Genomic DNA, 20103 nt, shown 5'->3' with positions numbered 1-20103 from the left:
TCTTTATAAAACAGGCTGGAGGAATAATATTCTTGTTCTCTTCTTTACCAAGAAAACTGCTGCAGATGGGAAGCGACAGGAGATCATTGTATTGGACTCAAAACGAAGTAATGCTATTAATATTGGCCTGACTGTGTTGCCCCCTCCCCGCACTATCAAGACTGCTATTTTGAACTTTGATGAATATGCCTTAAACAAGGAAGGAATAGAGGTAAGAAAGAATAGTCAATGTCTTCAAGTCTGCATTTTCAATGTTACCTTTTATTTTGATGTTGCACATGGTACAGGCCAGACTTTCCAAGGAAGAAGGAAAAGGGGATGTATTATGTCATGACTGAGGGTTGAATCAATGCAGCTTGCTCAGAAGCACGTAGTATTTGCCTGAGGTTGGGCATGCTTAGTAAACACGGATCCTCTGCTTGCTTTGTGTCTGTTTGAGTAACAATGGTGTTAATTCCTGTCAAGATTTTCAGAGTATTATCTGTTCCTCTGAAGCTTGACTGAAATATTGTGAGCAGCAAGAATAGGTAGTGAGTTACTAGGGCTGATGCAACTGGTTCAGAGTTTAATAAAGTTCATGCCCAGCTAGCTGTTGGAGTCATTCTAGATTGTATATCTAATGGAAAACAAATACAGTGACTAGTTCTGCTCAAAATAGCATTTCTGTGTTACTGTTGTTTGAAGAAAAGCAGTTGGTATAAAGATTACAGATGATGTAATTTTTACCGTTACATGTTTGACTTTGCAGATATTCTTACCGAGATCCAAGATGAGCTTTGTTTATTTTTTTTTTTATCAAAACATTTTTCTTCTATGAAGTGTAAAAGAAGCCTGCTGCTCTCCTAGTTTTTTTCATTGTGGTTGTATTCATTTCAAATCTTTCTTTTTAATAAGCCTATATCATCTAGTAAGAGTAATCTGCACGACTACAAATCTCCACCAGTGGCTGAGCTGCAGAGGTCATGTATTGACTCACAGTCACCTTTCAGTGGTTTGGCGCTGTGTTTCATGATTTCCCCCTTTCCACCTTCGCTGTGCTGACTACAGAAGAAAATGAGAAAAGCTGGCTGGAATGGAAATGGAGTTGCCAACACTTACATGCAAAAGAAATACTTAAGGCAAAAGATAGTTCTAGCTAGAAGGCAAGGGCTGATTTATCCCTATTAGAATACAGTTCCTTCTCAAATCTATATTACTTATTTGCTATATACATACCCTACTCATATTATGAGGTGACAAATCAGGCTAGAAAAGTAATTTTTCATGACCCAGCCCATGTATTCACTACTGTAGTTTGCAGTACAAAGCTTTGAAGTGTTGGAGAGAAATACCCCTGAGCAAAGCCCAGCTCACAGACCACCAGTTAGATCTCAGTGCTGTAGGCAGTTTCCATACAAAGTCCAGCATGAAATGGCTGATAAAGGACAGATCTTCATTATCTTCCATGTATCATCTCCTTTGAATTGTGTCCTTCTCTGGCATGCTTAACAGAAGTTCAGCTGCTCTGCACAGCTCACCCTTTCCAGTGCCAACATTTGTAGCTGGGCTGTCCATCTGCCAACCACCTGTGGAGTCCACAGTTGTGAGTGTCTTGTACCACCCCACCCTCCTTTGGGTGGCCCTTCCATTTAGCTGCCAGAAACCCATAATTTCATTTGAAATATATATGCAGGTAGCTTTCAAATTGAAGAATTCAGAAACCAGGAAATGATACACTGTTGATATACTTGCCCAGTGATGAAAAAAATTGAATTTCTGAGTTCTGTGTCCACAGCTTGAAGCTAAGGATGTGAGTAATCCTGATGTGATCATTCAGATATTTAAAATCAAGAGAATAGATAAGTGGAGTAGAGCTCAGCTACTTTGCACCTTGAGGGATGAAGCCTTCATTGTTTGGGAAGGATGATGTTCACGGAGAAAAGAGCTTTTTTTTCTGCATGTCCCATATTTATTTACTTCTTATCAGGTAAAACCCTGCACTAAATTCAGATTCCCTTCCCCAGTCCCCAAGTCACAGATTTTTCTTATAGCACGCTGTCAGACAGACATTTATAGCAAGATAGAGGGTTGTGTTAAGCTATGCAGAACTGACCAAGAGGTGCACAGAGAGGTATGAAAACATCATTGTGAGTCCCACTGTTTTTAGCAGAGCCCTGCCTCAGTTTTCCATACTGCCCCTTTGATCTACAGTGTAGACAAGCTTTGTTTCCTGTTTCTCTTTTCCTCCATATCCATCTGTTCATTGGCTTTAGCCGTAGAGTTAGCTTAGAGGGAACAGGGGTTGTCTTTTCAGTCTAGATTTTTTGAAAGTTTTCTGATTCATACCTACGGTTCCTAAATATTAGTAAATAATCGGTAGTGACAATGAATGAATCAGTAATAGTGTAAGCATCAGCTTCATTTATATAGAAACACAGAGAATAAAGCAAATTATTTTCTATATTATATACTTTATAGCTAACCTATGGGTTGAATGAGGCAGGACTGGTATGGAAAAAAAATATGCAATTGGTCTAGTTAAAAAACTGCATCACAGTGGACACTCAAAAGCCTTTCTGTATAGTTAATTGTCTAGAAGAGATGTCACAGCTAGTAGGCAGAAGAGAGAGACGTAAGGAGAGCAGGTGAAGAAATGTAATGCATGTGGTGAGGACAACATCCGCTGCTAAAATTTTGGAGAAGCTGTAATTTAGGACCATCTTCAGCTTTTAGTGGATCCAGCACAGAGCAGGGCACCAACAGGGTGAAAAGTCACCTGAACCGTCCCTTTCCTTGGCTGTGAGCTCTGTGCTATGTCCTCCGCTGAGGAGCATCATCACTGTTGTGTTAGCATGCATGTTAGCTCTCTACCTTGGTGGATAAATTCAGTTTAAATGGTGTCTTAAAACTGATCTGAGCAATTCCTGTAAAGACAGTGAACTAAAGTAGCGCTGACAGTAGTGCTAGCAACAAGGCAGTGATGCAGTGTGATAGCCCAACTCATCATCAAGTTCCTAGTGACCCAGTAAACCCTCCACTACTGTCCTACATTCTGCTGAATGCTGCTTTGTTTGTGACATTGAACTCTTGCTAGTAATCCATCCTTTGCTTTTTAATTTCAAATATGTAACTATGATAGAAGAAAAAATTTTAAAGCCCTCTATACCTATGTATGTTGTGTATTTTTAGGCCATGTGTTTGAAGTGATTAAGAACCCCTGAGCTGTGAAAAAGAGCAGAAAAGGGGGGCATGGTGCTAGAAAGGCAGATGTAGTCCATTTAGTATGCAGAGCAGGCCCTGTTAGAAATGCATTTTCAAAGGAATGCACAGTGTGTGTCTGCAAGCATGTGTCAATCCAACTAAAAAAATACTTGCCACCTTACATTTGCCAAAGTGGTTGTGTTTTACTTTCTTTGAAAGCTTGGCATTCATTGTGTTCAAACAACTTGGAGCTCACTGCAGGATAAAGAACTGCCTGCTTAGCATGGATGAGGGCTTTCTGTGAGCTAAGCAAAAGAGAGGCAAGCTTAAAATCCTGGCACCTAATTTTTATGAAGTGTATTATGGGCAACTGCAAGAATGCAGTCCACCAAACCAGTCCTTGGTGCTTGTCTTTAGTAAAGAAAATAAGTGGGTCCCTCTGTAAAGTGCTACTCAGTAAGGGAACATGGATCAAAATCAAATTCTACCAAAGAGTATGATTAATTTAGCAGAGTAAAATCGGGATAGCGCTGTGAGGAAATTAAGATGTGTTGCTTTGTGCTTTACAGTATAGCTTTGTGATGCTACACGATATTGATTGAATTGGTGGGTATAGCTTTTAGTAAAACTATTTGAAATTAAAAAAGTCTCCAGGTATGCTAGGTCCTCCATAACCACATTTGTTAAATAATTTGAAATCCAAGGGTCTGGAGTGGCTAGGTAGTCCTGAGGTGTAAAAAGGGATAAGAAATGAGAATCTGGTGTTAAAAAGGCAGATGGTAACATGCATAAGCAAAAAACCAAAATTTTATTTTTGGAAATGATCAAGGTACTTAAGTTTTTGTTCTGATAGTTGCCGCAGTACGTTGACATTTGCAGTTTCCAATTTGTTTAGCTAATGCTTTGTAAAAGTGTGATGGGATGTTTCAAATTATGCTAGCTCACGCAACATGAAAGGACACCTCTTTCCACAAGTCTAGGCAGAAGAGAGAAGGGACTCAATGATGTCTTGCCGGCCATACACCCTCGGTCAGCATATCGCTGCGCTAATGAGTTTCAGACTTTATTTAAAGAAAAAAAAGCTACACTTCCACTCCTTGCAACAAACCAAAACATCTAGTTTCTGTGACCAGCAATGGCATGTTCATGTATTTCAGTAGAGACCTGAGGAGGTGAAGCAGTCTGACCGAGGCAACGCCTGTCAGTTCCTGATTTACAGGGATGACTATCAGACATTTTGGATGTAGTCAGTTCTCAGAACTGGATCATTTTTGGAAGATCTAAAATAAAATTAGTGCAGGAGGCCTCACGTACTATATGCTTTTATATTTTGTCAGAGTTTCTGCAGATAATGCAAACCACCAATGTGTCTCGTTAATAGCTGCCTGAAAGGTTGAAGTTTAAGAGCCTTTTTGGACCTGAATTGTCTGCCGAGGCCTGTCAAATATCTGATGCAATACTCACTAATGTGTATTTAGTTATGCAGCTTGCGAATCTGTGGGCCTCAAGCCGCAGAAAGCTTTGGACCCCACAACAATAAGATATTTAGTTTACTTATATTTTTCAGGCTTCTCTTTGCCTGGCAAAATCAGCTGAAACCAAATATGAAAGCCAAGGCACCCCTGCACCTTCATCATCACTGAGAAGCCCCATTATCTCTTGAAAGAGATAACTTAAGCACCTAACTTCTGCAGAGGGTCCGGGGTATTCACAGCCTCTGGTTAGGTGCTTCCTTGATCCCTGAGGCCTGTAGGTTTTCCTCTTAAAAATTTTTGGAGATCATACGTCAGGATGGCCAAGTCCAGGAAATAAGCAGTTTGATGCCTTGCTGAAAGTTCAAGCAAGTGGCTGGGTCCAGCAGTCCAGGAGCAGAATAAGTAGGATCCATTATCTCATGCGAACAGGATCTCCAAAAATTACTTCTTTTCCTCCATGAAAAGATTTGTGCACTGGTTTTCCTCAGAATGTTAGTCTGGCCCAAACAGTTGTGTGAGAATGCATGGAGGTGAAATACATGTATCACACATATTAGAGGATATGAGCACAGAGTTTATTAATAACCAATTTTTCCTTAACCAACCTGAAGAATGCCGTACTGGGGAGAGCATTATGAACTAATGATGAGATTCAAAGCTATTTGTGATTTAATGGTCACATCAACTGCCAGTAACCTTCTGCCCTGCTGTGTTTTTATGCTACTTTACTGTCGATGATGTTTAAAAAAATAATAAAAATGAAAATAATAATAAACTGGCAGATGGTGCACTCATCATTTTCCAGTGCTGAACAAATGGCTCAAATTAGTCATAGAGTCCTAGAGAAACGAAGAATAGGAGCATTTTACCACTTGCTCAGGGGCACACCAAGGGTGAGGACCAGCAGGATCAGAATGATTTTCCCGAGCAGATTAGAAGTGCCAGTGAGTAGGTCGTTGTTATGGGGGCAGCTGCACCCCGGATGGTGTGAGACCTGCCAGCAGCTCTGATCCCATCAAGGCAGGGCTTTCAGCACCAGGGGTGATCCTCAGCAGCTGACACCACAAGTACAGGCTCTTTCACTTGACACTCTCTGTTTCACATACTACAATATGCAGCATAGCAGCCTTGCAGTACTTTGGACTCGAATGCTTTTTGTCAGCTCCATCTGTCTTGTGGTGTTTACATAAAGCTCGAGGAGGAGTAGGGTCCCTTTAGAAATAAAGCTTACTGTTTCATTGCTCTCTTTAAAATGCCCGAAAGCAGTGCAAAATCTCTAGAGTGAAGGCCTTGCACCACCACAAAATACTTGTGGGATCCCTGGGTAACTGCCAAAAGTCCTAGTTATTTGTAGGAGGCAATTGAGAATACTGCTGAAGTGTTAGCCTTCAAAAATGCATCAGAAGTGTTTTTACATCCATCACATGGTTACTGCTAAACTTCCCATGTATGGGTGTTCATATGATCCTACTTGGAAGCTGCCCTGGCTCAGCTGAGGGGGTGTTGCCTTCTTGTTGAAGAGAGGGGCAGGCACAAGGAGGCCTGACTTCTTCAAAGGATACTGTGAAATACCTCTTCTCATGAGTTTCAGACTCAATCTCTCTTTTTTATGAAGTTTTTTAGATAAGTATAAGTTAAGCGCTGAGAAATGCCCTGAAGCAGCTACTTATAAATCTGGTTTGATGTTAGGTGTGACCTAAGTTACAGATTTCAGAGTGTGTGGATGGATGGATAGAACATCTTAAAATCAATACTATCAAATGCAATCAATCAGAACAGGTGTACATCAGAATATTTTCCAAACAGTCGTTGACAGGGGAAGAAAAAGCATCAGAGTGCATTGAGGGATTTTCCTTTTCTTCTTTTTTCCTTAGGATATTAATTTATTAAGGTAGAAGCTTGCAGTGTCCAAGCAAGGAGGCTTTTTTTTTGGTTAACTGAAAGGCAGAGCCAGCATTAACAGAAAAAAATGCTTCTTTATTTATGTTTATGGAAGTCAGTATAAGAAGATGGACAGCAATACAAATTCTGTGGCTGAAATTATATAAGTCCCAGTTCAACAAATTGAACATTATTTGCTTGCTTAACTCTTGTTCTTTGCCTGATTGACCAGGAAAAGTCCCTTTCTCTCCATGCTTAGCTCCAGTCCTGTACAAGGAGCCAGATGAATTATCGGTACTGGAAGGGGGCAGTTGTGCTACTTTGATGAATTGGCTATGTCCAGCGCTGGAACAAGACTGTGGTTTGGATTGGCAGGTCTGATAGCTCTTTGGCTGTATTTTTATTATTCTCTCCTCCCCTCCAAAACAGCTGCTATCATAGAAGACTACAGCAAAAATATGTCATTCCTCAGATGAATAAACATAAGTTGTGTTGAAAATCTACTGCTTTGTTTTAATGGGGCATTGATCAGCAGGGTAAAGACCTCAACTTATCTGATACCTTTATGTTGTTTTGCTTTTCTTTTTGATTTTAAAATGCATTTATTATGTTAAAAACTAATCAAGAAGCAATACCTTAGAGAGCAGTACTTTGAGAAGGAAAGCTGCCACATGTAAACAAGCATGTAAAATCCAAGAATTAAAGGGAAAATTTAAATGTTTTGAGCCATACTGACAGCAGAAGCTGAAAATACTGAAATCCTTTTTCATCAATATTTTAGATATTTCAGATCAAAAGATAAAAAGGCCATATGTTAATCAATGCATAATTCAACATTAAATTCAATGCGTGTTCCTGGGTAAGTTGTCCTCACTTTGGGTGAAATTTTTGGGAGTGACATATTAAGCTGCAATAGTTGTCATGTTTCATAACAAACAAAACAGACTGGACAAAAACTAATAAATGATGAGAACAGCAAGGGACAGGAGCCCTCAAGTTCTTTCTGTATACCTACAAGTGTGCTGGAAGATTCATAGATAATGAGGCTAAAAGGGACCTTAATATATAGTTTGACCTGCTGTAAATCACAGGCCACAAAACTGCACTCCTCCTACCCTCACTTCTGTATGTAATTTGCAGAAATGTGGCCAGTTTTGACTTACACATATGAAAGCTGAGGACAGCAGTCCTAACCAGTCCCCCTGTGTCTCTTTCAGTGTTTCATCCCGTGATTAACCATATCTACTGAGTACAAATTTTTTAAAAAGCATTTTGATACAGATGTGTTTTTCAACTAACTGCCGATGATTGAGGTAGCAGGCCTTGTTTTGCTTTCTTGTGCAGTGGGTTAGTTCTTGATTACCACAGTGCTGTTCTAATTCACCAGCCTTGGTGCCTTAGAAGACTTGAAGACTTCTACTGTTGCTGCTGTGAAGTCACCCAGCGTCCAGCCCTTGCACGTCTCTCGGCCCTGCTGCTGACACCTGCCTTTTGTCTCCCTTCACAGAAAATCCTGACTATGATCCCGACCGAGGAGGAGAAGCAAAAGATCCAGGAGGCACAGCTGGCAAACCCTGATGTCCCTCTGGGCAGCGCTGAGCAGTTTCTTCTCACGCTCTCCTCCATCAGCGAGCTTTCCGCCAGGCTCCAGCTCTGGGCTTTCAAGATGGACTACGAGATAGTGGAAAAGGTGAGGGGAAAGCAGGGAGGCAGGGGTGGAGACTCTTCTGAGGTTTTGCTTAATTCTTCCCTGACCTTGTTATTATATGAGCGTATATTTTGAGGAAATGGTAAGTGGATTGCTTTTGTTTTGGTGGCCAACCAGGAAACAGCAAAAATCTTTCATAATTTGTTCCTTCTATAAAAGAAAATTAGAGATTATGTCTTCCTTCCTTTAATTAGTCAGTAATGATATTGAAACAAAGAAGAGGGCTAAATCCTTACCACACCTTCTCCAGATGGTATTCAGGAAATTCTTACTTCAGAGCAGTAAGAATTTTTCTTTGGATAAAGATTGATGAGGACTACAGTATTCAGCCTTACATTGTAAAATGAGAGTATTGATCTTACATTCATTTGAACTAAGGAAAACACCATCCATTAAAGTTTTCTCTGTTTATAACTCTCTTTCAAAGTTATAAACAAAAGATAAGACACCCTTCAGGGATATTCTGTTCCATTCAGTCACAGACGGTTGTTGCCACCTTCTTCGTGGATGGCATTTCTTCACAGAACAGTATAATTGGGTTGTCTGCCATGAATGATGAATCACAGACAAAAATTTCAAAATGGCAGCATATAATTTTGATACAAAGGTGAAGCAGAATGAAACTGTGTAGGCAATTTCAGCTACTTGCTGACTTTCACAAGCTCTTTCAGGAATCTCAGCACAGGAACCTTCTTCTGGCTGTACTTCTGGTGCATACCCCGTGCGTTGCTCATCCAGCAGCTCTCTCCTGTATATATTAATTTTGTATGTGTATCTGTGCACTTATGTGCATATTAAAAAATCAGTATATCTTTGTATGATATGGATTGTGAGAAGCGGGACATGCTTCTGAAAATGCTTTATGTTTACCTAGCCATGGTTATTTAACAAGTTATAAAACAGTGGATTGATTTGCAGATGATACTGTCAAGATTACTCAACCTCTGCTTAAATTGCTTAGGTTTTAGAACACTAATATTCAGGATTTTTTAATTGTGACATTTTATTCTTAGACATTTACATTTCTGACTTGTAAAACATAAAATACTTATATCTGGCCTGAATACCCTTTTTCCAGTTGTTTTTTTTTTTCCTCTGGTACAGCTATTTATTCTGCTTTGAAGTTACCACAAGGCTAAATTTTTCCTTTCATGTAAACTGAGTTAGCTGTAGCTCTTAATCTATATGTATACCTAGAATTTCTAGCTTCCTCTCAGTCAGAAGGCTAAAAGCTAAAGAAATTCTCATAGCTTTCCTGTTGCTTATCCTGTAATGTTTATGCCACAAAGTTAATGAACTGCCAGCTAAAATCCATGCAGAATGGGTGCTAGTATAAAATGTCTCAAATACCTAAATTACTCAAAGAAGCGATAGCTGGAGTGAAGATAGTACAAATATTTTTATCCCTGTTGAAAGGTAGATAGGCCTAAGTACAGTACCATAAAATGGTACAGGAAATAACATATGATAACTCTGATAAAATAAGAGGAGCATGTGATAAGAAGCCTAGCAGACAAGCATAGATATGGCAGCTTGGGTCCTGTGGTGAAGAGGAAGATATGGGATCAGACATCAGAGATACAAGAGAGAGCAGTTGGGTCTCTCCAGTAACAAAAGGCTAAAGTCAGAGTTTTAAGTTCCACGTAACCAATAAACGTAAGAGTTATTTAGACTGAAATAAGATACCATGAGCATATTCAATTAAAAAATAAAGTAGTTTGCATTAATTATTATAATGATAAAGAGTCCCATGGCTGCTAATATTCTTCTGTTCTTGAAACTCTGTTTTTGCAGAAGATCCATCTGCAAATGGGCAAACCCTTCATGAAACCTAGGTGCCAAATCACTTAGCTCCACAGTTTTTGTCATATTTTTGTCCAGCATTTGCTTGATTTTTTAAAAATCTATTTTAAAATTAGGAAAATTCATAACAGTTCAGATTGCACTCAGTTATCAAGTCGCACATGTATTTTATGTAAGAAATTAATGGACCTTACTATTATTTCCATGGGGCTGGAATTTTTGTATGGTTCATGATACCAACAGTGTGTGAAATACCTGAGTTGTTGATGTAGCGCTGGGGTTCTCGTTCATGAGACTTGTTTGCTAATCATCTGAGAACAGAGTTTTGCCTAAGTAGGTCTTAGCTTCATCTCTGAGAACCTGAAAGAAAAACATGAAATTGCTCAAGAAAAGGGTTAAGTGAGATATTGTTCATGTTTATGGAAAAGCTTTCCAGGCATAATGAAGGAGGTCATCTTTCTTGGATTGAATTTAATTAGCTAAAGCAAGTCTGGGTACATTTGTAGGGAGAAGCCTCAGACTGTAAGGGGCTGAACTGGATGAATGAACACTTATTCTTTGCTCTTTACAGAAAATAAAAAAAGGAAAACCCTTTCCAAATGATCTGTTTGATAATGTGTATACTGTTTTGAAATGTTAACATGTATCTAAGGTACTGTATGCCTACTGAAGGTCATCAGTGGCACAATAATTTTTCTCACCTTTCTTTTGGTATCATATTTTAAAAGCATAGACAACAGGTAGAGTTTCGACTTTAAATCTTCATTTTCAGACTTCTGATTGCTCTGAAAAACTGCACTGTGTTGCCACTAGTTCTTTGTACTGAACTATTTATGATGCAGATGCTGTCATATTTCGTTATCTCAAAGGGAGTTTAAAGGTCTTAGAAAGAGAAATAGAATCTTTAGTTGTCCTAAATCAGATTTTTTTTTTCTTAGGGTCACTGTGGGCAAATATATCCTTATTGCTGACAACTTTAAAGGATCATAAATGAATATAAGCAGGTGTAGAAATGAAAAAAGTAGAACTAGTAAAGAAAAAGGCTTGATTCAGTTTCTCTTCTGAGCAGAAATATTACTCCTGACTCTAGTCTCCCTGGAGACAGTGTGCTAAGAGAAATAAGTGTTTAAAAAGATTGTAGTTTTGAGTGATGCTTAAACTGTCTGGTAATTTAAAAACTGTCAGAGCTTTTTAAGTTTTACAGTATGATCCTAATACTTTCTGTTGTTTTAAAAGAGTATGATACTTTATGCAGGGCAGTCTTGGTTAAACACAAATATGGCAAATTACATTTTGGTCATCTCAGAGTTCCCATCCCAACCAAGTTTTTAGCCCTCCCAGAAAAGCATGCACATGAACTTTTATAGGTGCAGTTAGCTAAACTTATCATCAGTATAACAGGTTGGTAATAATGCATATGCCATATCAGCTACGTCCTCCCTGTCCCAGTACCATTGGATTCATTGCACACATATAGTTGAGTTCATTTGTGCATGTGCATCAAACATTTATCAAGCATTACCAAATGTCTCACAGCCAGAAATTCTGAACCAATCCACAAATTTCATTCAAGCATAGTTTTTAGGTGAAAAATAAAAACACGGTAAATAAGGATATGTGATATGTAAGGATATTTAGGTAGAAGGTGAGTTTTATAGGAAGCAAGAATGGTATTTCATCTGATTTTATGGTATCTAGCACACTTTATCATTTTTTTCATGCTACAATACAATAAAAAATACAGAGTAATTATAAATGTATACTACATGGCAAGAAAGTCTAAGCTTGGATAACTTGCATGTAAATAGTTAAACGAAGGACTACAGTATGGCCTGCTTTGGAAGCCTTTTATGCTACCTTTTTATTCATCTCCAGAATGCTTTAAATTAACCTTTTAGGAATTAGTTTTTGACAGCTTGCAAATTGATACAAGTAAAATAGTTCAAAAGCCGGTGTTTACATCAGATGCAGAGCAGTTTGATTTATGCCCACAATGCAACTAAACAAACTAAATCAACCCTGACTTTAAGAATTCTGTACAGCAGTTCATTGATTTTAGTTTAACTTGATAAAGTCTTGGATTATTTAGCACCTCTCCTCTGATGTATAAATTACTTTACTCACTATGCCATCTCTTAATCTGTCTTGAGTTTGCCATATCTGCCAGATTAATTGTTCTGTAGTGACTAGAAATGTATGTCTTCTTCATCTTTGTGCTCTTACTTACGGTAAAATATCACTACAATTCTTGCATGACCCATTGCATTTCTCCAAGAAAGTAAAGTTCTCAGATATTTTGCCTCTTGGTCTAAAATAACAGCTTCATTTTGGTTTCTTGGCTCATAAATTGTGTAATAATTTGGGAAAAGAATGCTGCTCATGGATGCTTAGGATGGCATTTGGAGATAGAAACAATGTGAACTGTTACTGTGCATGCAAAATAAATAGCCCTGAGCCTTGCACAAAGACTGAAATAAACTCCGTCAACTCAATTACCCTCGCTGTCTTTCTTTGAACTCTCTGGTGTAGTTTACTTCCCGAGGTAATGGAACAGAATTTATGTTTTCAAGCCTTATCAGTTTACATACCTATACTCAGATAACATGTGTGGATGGAAGATGCATGAAGTTAAAAGATTAAAACAAGAACACTTGTAAAGCTTGATGTTTACAGGGGATGGGGGAGTCAGTTTTAAAGTCACACAAGCACAAAACCATGTCTAAAACTCAGAGGTGGCCATCATTTGAAGAAAGCTTTAGGGTCAGGCTACAAATGTCAAGTCAGCCAGGGTCTAACTTTTTTTTGTTTATTTTTCAAAGATTAGAAAAAAATAGCTTTTTATGAGTTGGAGTAATGAGATGTTCATGCATCTAACTCAAATGCAGCAGCCCCTTCTCTGATTCTCTCTCCTGTTTGGAATGACAGAATAATCCCCAGGACAAGGAAGGCAATTGCATACATAAAGAAAGTATTTTATATATTTTTTTGCTGTCCTTGCATGTGATTTATTAGCTGGAGCATGGAAGAAAGCCAGCACACATGGCTAGTTTGCACTCTGCAAGATGCCAGTTCAGGAATTTTCGCAGTAATTAATCTAAACCATAGAATTAAAAACTTAAAGCAGCTATACCCAACTGCAGCCTTCACTTTCTTATTTCTATTCTTATGGCAGGAAGTTGCAGAACCACTTCTTGACCTGAAGGAAGGAATGGACCAACTGGAGCACAATAAAACTTTGGGATTTATCCTTTCTACTCTGCTAGCCATTGGGAACTTTCTGAATGGAACCAATGTAAGCTTGATGTCCCAGCATTTCCCCTGCAGCTTTTTCCTTCAAAAAACAAGTCAAAACCATTATGACAGTTGCAACCTAGTATTTATTTTGTACCAGAAAAGTAATTTAGAAAACAGAACCTACTTTTTCTTCTTATTGTGTGTCAGGGTGCTCTTTGCCTCTTTCAGCGTAACCTGAAGGACACATGGAGCTGTGCACTCTTCTGGTGTAACTCCCTTGAGTTTAGTGTTCGTGGTCCCCATTCAAATTGTGACAACTGTGTTGTGAGTCATTTCACTGCAGATGGACTAATTTTAGGCCTACCCTTCACCATGTTAAAAATAAATAAAAGCAATAAACTGCTTCTCCTGTACGATTCTTATTCTTCTTTCCCCTCTGTCCCTACTTGGCAATCATTTTTGTCTACTAATCTGCATGGGAAGGAGTAAACATTTTTATTTTTAATTTCTTCCCCTTTTTTCCCCCTTACAGGTCAAAGCTTTTGAGTTGAGCTACCTCGAGAAGGTTCCAGAAGTCAAGGACACGGTGCACAAGCAGTCCCTCCTGCACCATGTCTGCACTATGGTGGTGGAAAAGTTTCCAGACAGCACTGATCTTTATTCAGAGATAGGGGCCATCACTAGGTCAGCCAAGGTATGTCTTGTGGATAAATATATATAAGTTTTTTAAAACCCTCTTTAAAGTGAAATATTTCAGATTTTTTTTTTCTTTGATTCTATTCTTCCTTGGTCACAGCACTTTTTATGAATGTGGATTCATTGTGTCATTCCCACTGAATTTCAGAGATGCCAGTACTCTCTCTTCTGAGCTTTATCTCTGTCTGTCAGGTGGTTTCATCATCGATGCGCTAACAGGCAACCACGTTATAACAGCCATTTTAATGTTATATACATTATAAATAGGAACTGTTTGCAGGTTAAAACTTTATTTGACCAGTATCTTCAAATATATTTATTTTGTGGTTTGTGGGAATCCCTTTTTTAAGGCAGATGCCTGGTTGTATTTTGAGGGCAATGGAAGGAATGAACTTTTTTTGTAATAAAATTGTTTACAGAATGAAAGTGTCCTTGAAATATTTTGTTTAACTCCTTTTCTGTCCTCCTCCTGACAATAATTTTGATGATCAGGAGTTAGGGAAGATAAATAGAAATAAGGGAAACTTGTGGCAGCACCTCTTTTTAAAAAGTGGTAATCCTTTGGCTAATGCATAGGTCTGGTCAATGGCTCAATTTGGTACACAGATTATTTATTACTGCTGCTAGCAGGAATGATAGAAACACTGTAACCTCACTCTTGGAGCTTTCAGAATGTGAGATTTCATCGATGACCCTTAAAAACAGTACCTTACTTGATTAATGGAGTAAACATGACAGAGTATCATCAGGAGATAACAAACATGAAAATTCTGGTTTGGAGTCATGTCTCATGTGAAAATGGAAATAATTACAGCAGATAATACTAGTATCCATCTAGTCTAGTGTCTTGATTTTGATAGTGGCCAATACCAGCTGCTTGAGAGGAGAGCACAAGAAACTTCAAAGGAGGAGGGGGATGTCTCCTAGAAAAAAAATTTATTTCATGAGCCATAATACTCATTATATGCATCAAATGGAGGAATGATTTATTTTCCAAAAGCCACCTTGTTTGGATATGAAGGGATACTGGAATGGAGGGGACTCTACACAATGCAAATTTTAAAGAACTGCAAAAATCAAATTTTATTTTGGCTCCTAGCACAGTTCTTGTGACAATGAACTCATGATCTAATTTTGTCTGCAGTTGAATTTGCCAGTTTCAGGATTTACTGTCTGAATATATTGAACAGTCAAAATTTTTTTTATCTACCTTAGGTTGGAAAGGACCTCTGAAGGTCATCTAGTCTAACACCCTTTTCAGTGCAAGACCAAATTAAACCAGGCTGCTCAGATCCTGTCTAAGTCTCAAATAATCCTTCTACATCTTTTCTTTGAGACCATTTCCCCACTTTTTCTCCATCTTACATTTTAGAAAGGGTTACACAATAGCAAATACAGTATCCCAGCTTCTCCTTATAAATGTTATATGCTACTATGTTTGTCCATTCTGCTTGTGCTATCTTTTGTTAGATGTCCTGACGTTTTCTTTGTGGTTTTTTGACTGTTGCTATCCTTTTGACACCAGTTGTCTTTGGGCAGTTCACAAAGACATCCAGGTAGCCTCCTGAGCTGATCGGGCAATTCAGAAATCAGCCTGATGCACAGAGGAGTCCGATACTGCCTGCAGTGTGCACTTCATTGAGATCTACAGTAATGGCCATGATCTGCTGGAGCAGATTTACTGCTTATCTCTTAAACCCCTTATAATCTTAGATCAGGACTAATCTGAATAATTTCTTGCCATCTGTAGATTTTACCCTATCAGTGTGCTTTCCTCTTTCCAGATAACTTCGAAATACAAAGTACAAACCATGAGACACCTGCTGTTAAGCCTGTCATCAGATGAGAATCAATATGTGTTCCTTCTTTTCCTTTGCTCTCTTAACCTCACACTTCACAGGTGGCCTCCCATGAGGCTCTTGTAAAGATTTTGAGAGTCTAATTTTCTTTATCTTGCTCTTATCTGTCCACTGTTTTATAAACATATTCATAATCTAGTGATTATTTTGATGTATTTAATTTCCTGTTATTCATCCTTTCAACCAGGTTACCAGGTATAGTAATAAAACTTGGAGCTCTACAGTCTCCTGAATCAACCTTGCTGCTTTTGTAAAGATAGGTGAAACTTTTGCTATCCTCTGATTCTTTAAGTTACTAAGTGTAGTGGAAGCATGCTCATTTTAGCCAGTAGCTCAATTTCTTTATTTTAATTGCTGTCAGAATTCTTGTCTTTTGCTTGTTTACTGCTTTGTAAGATATCATCCTCCTCCAACACATTTGTTTCTGCTAGCAAGTATTCGAAGCTTGCTATTAATTCACGTCTATTAAAAAATAAAATACAGAAAAATAAAAGCAGGTACCAAGAATAGATTTCTCCCCTACATCTTCTGTGGTGAAGTTGGACGAAAAGAAGTCATCTTGCTTCTCTTCCCTAACTTTTGTCTTCCTCAGTTTCTTTCATACCCAGAGATACAGGACCTCCTACATATTTTCATTTTTTTGGATACCATAAAGGAATTTGTGGGGTTTGTTTTATATCCTTAGATATTTGCTCTTTGGATTCCATTTCCGTTCTCCTAATTTTCCTCTTGTACAGCCTATGTTTAGGCTCTGTTTTATTGCCTTCACTGGGGTTGGTTTCTCATATTTGGAAGGTTTTAATTTTTTTTAATGTTTTTTTTCTTTGCGTGATTCTTCATCTCTTAATATTTAGGTATATTGGTTTCTCATTTCCTACTTCTTCTCTTTGTTTAGAAGTTATTTCATTTTTTTTTTAATTGGAACCAAGTTAATCACTAAAATCAAAATTACCATAAAAGAAAGAGCCCTTGTTTTCCAAAATCCACACCACCATGTATGGTGTACTCTCAAGTGAATCTTCTATTTTTCAGTCTTAGAAAGTGGAAGAAAGCTTAACCTAATGCTGTCATTTACAAAAAATTTTTAGGTCTAAGAGCATACAAAATTGAACATAGTCTTTCAGTCTGTGGTTTGCTGATCTAGTTGCCCTGCCCAAAGCGGATGAAATTCTGAAAAGGCCAGACAAAATCACATTAAGAGAAATTATAGCCTTAACCTTCCCCGTGACGCCCAAGGTCTCCCTCCTTGGGATGTTCCTGCATGTGTTATACCACTGATGGATTACTGTAACAAGCTCTATTCCCACTTGATCTTAGCTGCCACAAATCAAAGAGTTAGGACATGGAAGCCATCCAAGCTGCCCTCTTCAAGGGAATGTTCACAGACGAGGCGAAATCTTGGTTTAGGAAAGCTGACAGGAAAGGAGAACTAATATTTCACTGTGGATTAGGCTGTATTTTGAGCTCCATTTTGTCTACAAACATCTTTCAGAAACCACAAAGGCTAAACAATCTCCATCCTGTAGATAAACAGAGATGCCCCTTCCCCTGAGTTGCACATCATATGAGAATTTCCTGAGCCTTAGTTCATGAAAAAAATCCATAAAGAAAACAGGCTGCCTCACCAGAAAGGAGTTAGAAAGACCAGAAACAAAATGGTATAGTTATGGCAAAACTTGTGGCTTTTTGTTGAAGGACTGAAGTCATAAATGGCAAAAAAGGCAAACCAAAAAATGACCAAAAAATAGAATTCTAGATAAATAAAAGTATTCATAGTTGTATAAAAATATGTAAGATCATGTAGGACACTGATTGTTTAGTATCCTGTGATTAAAAGCACTTGCTTTTTTTATTTTTGCCTCTTTTTTTTAACATATTTTAAGTTGTTTTTTCACTGGTGTTGTACCAGAACTGATGTACCTAATACTGAAGCAGACCCCCAGATTTCTGCAATTAAACTCAGTATTGTTACTAGAAGTTTTCTTACCAGTATGGCAAGAAGGGTAAGAAAACATCAGCATTAGTATCTTCTTTGTTAATGAATAGAAAATGTATTCTTAATTAGAAATGTTCATCTTCTCTCTCAACCCCATAAATATTTTTCCCCATGCATCTGAAAGCTGGCCAGCTCCACAGAGTAAAGTAGTAATTGTCCTTTTCTCCCCCTAATTTTAATTTACTTACAAGATGCCAAACTTCTGGCTGTTTTTTAACCCCTGCAGCAAGAAACATGGATTAGTTTGCAGATACTAGGCAATGGAGGAGCAGGCTGCTTTTAAAAGTAAGCAATAGAACATGTCAACAGCGCAGGGGAGGGAGCAAGGATTGCTGATGGGAAAGGATTTAGGACGAGTCTAAGACATCCGCTAAGGAGAAGGCAGCCTGCAGCTGCCCTCCAAAGGACCTGACAGGGAGGGCTGGGGAGAAAGGAGGTGACTGAATCAGAAATGCCATTCTGGCATGCTGCAGCTTCTGCTTGATACACTGGAAAGAAGGCAAAGAAAGGAAAAAAAAGGTAGGGGAAGATCATGCTGCCTCTTGCGCTGCTGCAGTGGGGTTTCTCTTATCTCACTTGACAGGAAGTATTTTTGTACAATTATCATTCATGTATGGTTTTCCCACATTATTTCAGACAAAAAGAAATGCCAAATTTAAATTATTTTCCATGATAAAAAGGGGTTGGTGAATGCAAGGTTTCTTAAGGCTGTAGCATTCCTTGTGGTGCCCGTTGCAAGGACTGCTGCTGCTGCCCCCATTCCTGGCACGGGAGGAAAGGTGAAGATAGAGCAGCATAAGGCAAATACAGCAGATTTCAGGGCAGGCTGGGGCAGGGGGAAGGAGCTTCAGTGGCAAATAAGGCTTCAAGGTTTTGTCTGAAAGAGAGCAAATGAAGTTTAGCACATGTGCCTGACAACACTGTGGTGTTTCATTCCGGTGAAATGACTGCAAGTAGTGGTGCAGGTGCCGTAACACCATCTGAAGGGACCTACATCACCACTTAGTGGCATTGCTCTTCTGCATCCCAAATTGCGGGAACTGTCATACGACATCTGCAGAAAGATCCCATATTAGTGTGTTTATTGTAGGTTGTTTAAAGAACAAAAATGTAGTGGAGGTATGTACTTAATTGGGTAGACTCATCTGGTCATACCTCAGTAAGCACCTCCATCCTTTAATTTTTAATTAGTGGATTGATTCAGGTGTTCTCATTTCTAAAATTATTTTGGCAGGATGCCACCTCTCACCCTAGAATTAGAAATGTCTGGACAGAACCTCTTTTATATTTTACTTGCTTTTGAGAGCTGGTATCCACTTAAAATGGGTGACCAACAGTGTGCAAGTTGGCCTACACCGGTCTTGGGATAATTCTTGTGACATTCAGTGAAGCAAGCCAGTGTGGAAATACTGGAGGAGACAGAGTTTTGAACATACGCCACAGAAGGTCGCTGCACTCAGATGACAGTGTGTTTGCAAGGAGCAGTTCTCAGAATTTCCTTTGGCACTGAACCAGCTCAGGAAAAGAGGAAGATTTCATGTTCCCTGCCAGAACGTATCCCTGTAATAATGTGAGAATGAACGGTCTCACCCTAAATTATAAACAGTTCAGACTAGGCTGTGGTCTGCTGCAGAAACTATCTTGAACTTTGAAGAGAGAAAGGTTTTGTCTGTGATTATGCATATCTTTTATGACGTACGATAAAATAGTTGTCATTTTTATTGTGAATTTAAGGCAACATTTGTCATTGTGAAAGCATCAATCTTCTATTTAAGGCACCTTGCGGGTAGGATAAAAATGCAGAGATCCAGGTCTTCCTTAGAAATATCTGGATTTGATATGTTCAACACTAAAAGAAACAAGCTGTAGCAATAAACAATAAATATAGTATCAAGCAATAGAAGACTTATGCAAGGATACTGAGGCTACATAACAAGTTATTCACTGGCCTTCAGAACAAAACTTTCAGTATTTTACAGTGATTTTGAAAAGAAGTGCTTTTTAAGCAGAAACCTCAGCTTCACCAGTTTCCCTTCATTTATTTGTTTTGTGTTTTTTTACCTCAATCCAGTAGTGACATTTTTGACTGTGTTCAAGGGCTGAATGTAAATACAGGAGGTAGGAAACGTAAGTGTAATCAGGTGCAGCATCTTTGATTTTAGGACAGTTTTTTACTCTCAGTAGCAATGCAGCTTAGCCCAGAGTTGAGAGGAGATTTAGCTGGAAGAGGAAACGTTTGTGTAAAGCACATTCCAGCTGAGGGAATGCTGA

The 20103-nt window shown here is 38.6% G+C and overlaps 1 protein-coding gene across 10 annotated transcripts in view; it reads left to right on the top strand.

Annotated features, from left to right (window-relative positions):
* The window catches only part of FHOD3 (formin homology 2 domain containing 3), a 414767-nt gene that overhangs the window by 355395 nt on the left and 39269 nt on the right, over positions 1-20103 (top strand). For all 10 annotated transcript variants that reach the window (XM_074825180.1, XM_074825169.1, XM_074825159.1 and 7 more), the window contains 4 exons: positions 53-211; positions 8044-8226; positions 13220-13339; positions 13814-13975. In XM_074825180.1, coding sequence (XP_074681281.1) covers positions 53-211; positions 8044-8226; positions 13220-13339; positions 13814-13975 — 624 coding nt within the window. The remainder of the gene's footprint in view (positions 1-52; positions 212-8043; positions 8227-13219; positions 13340-13813; positions 13976-20103) is intronic.

This window comes from Strix aluco, chromosome 1 (assembly GCF_031877795.1).
Source record: "Strix aluco isolate bStrAlu1 chromosome 1, bStrAlu1.hap1, whole genome shotgun sequence".
In the NCBI taxonomy this organism is placed as follows: Eukaryota; Metazoa; Chordata; class Aves; order Strigiformes; family Strigidae; genus Strix; species Strix aluco.
This window is presented reverse-complemented; position numbering and strand designations above follow the sequence as displayed.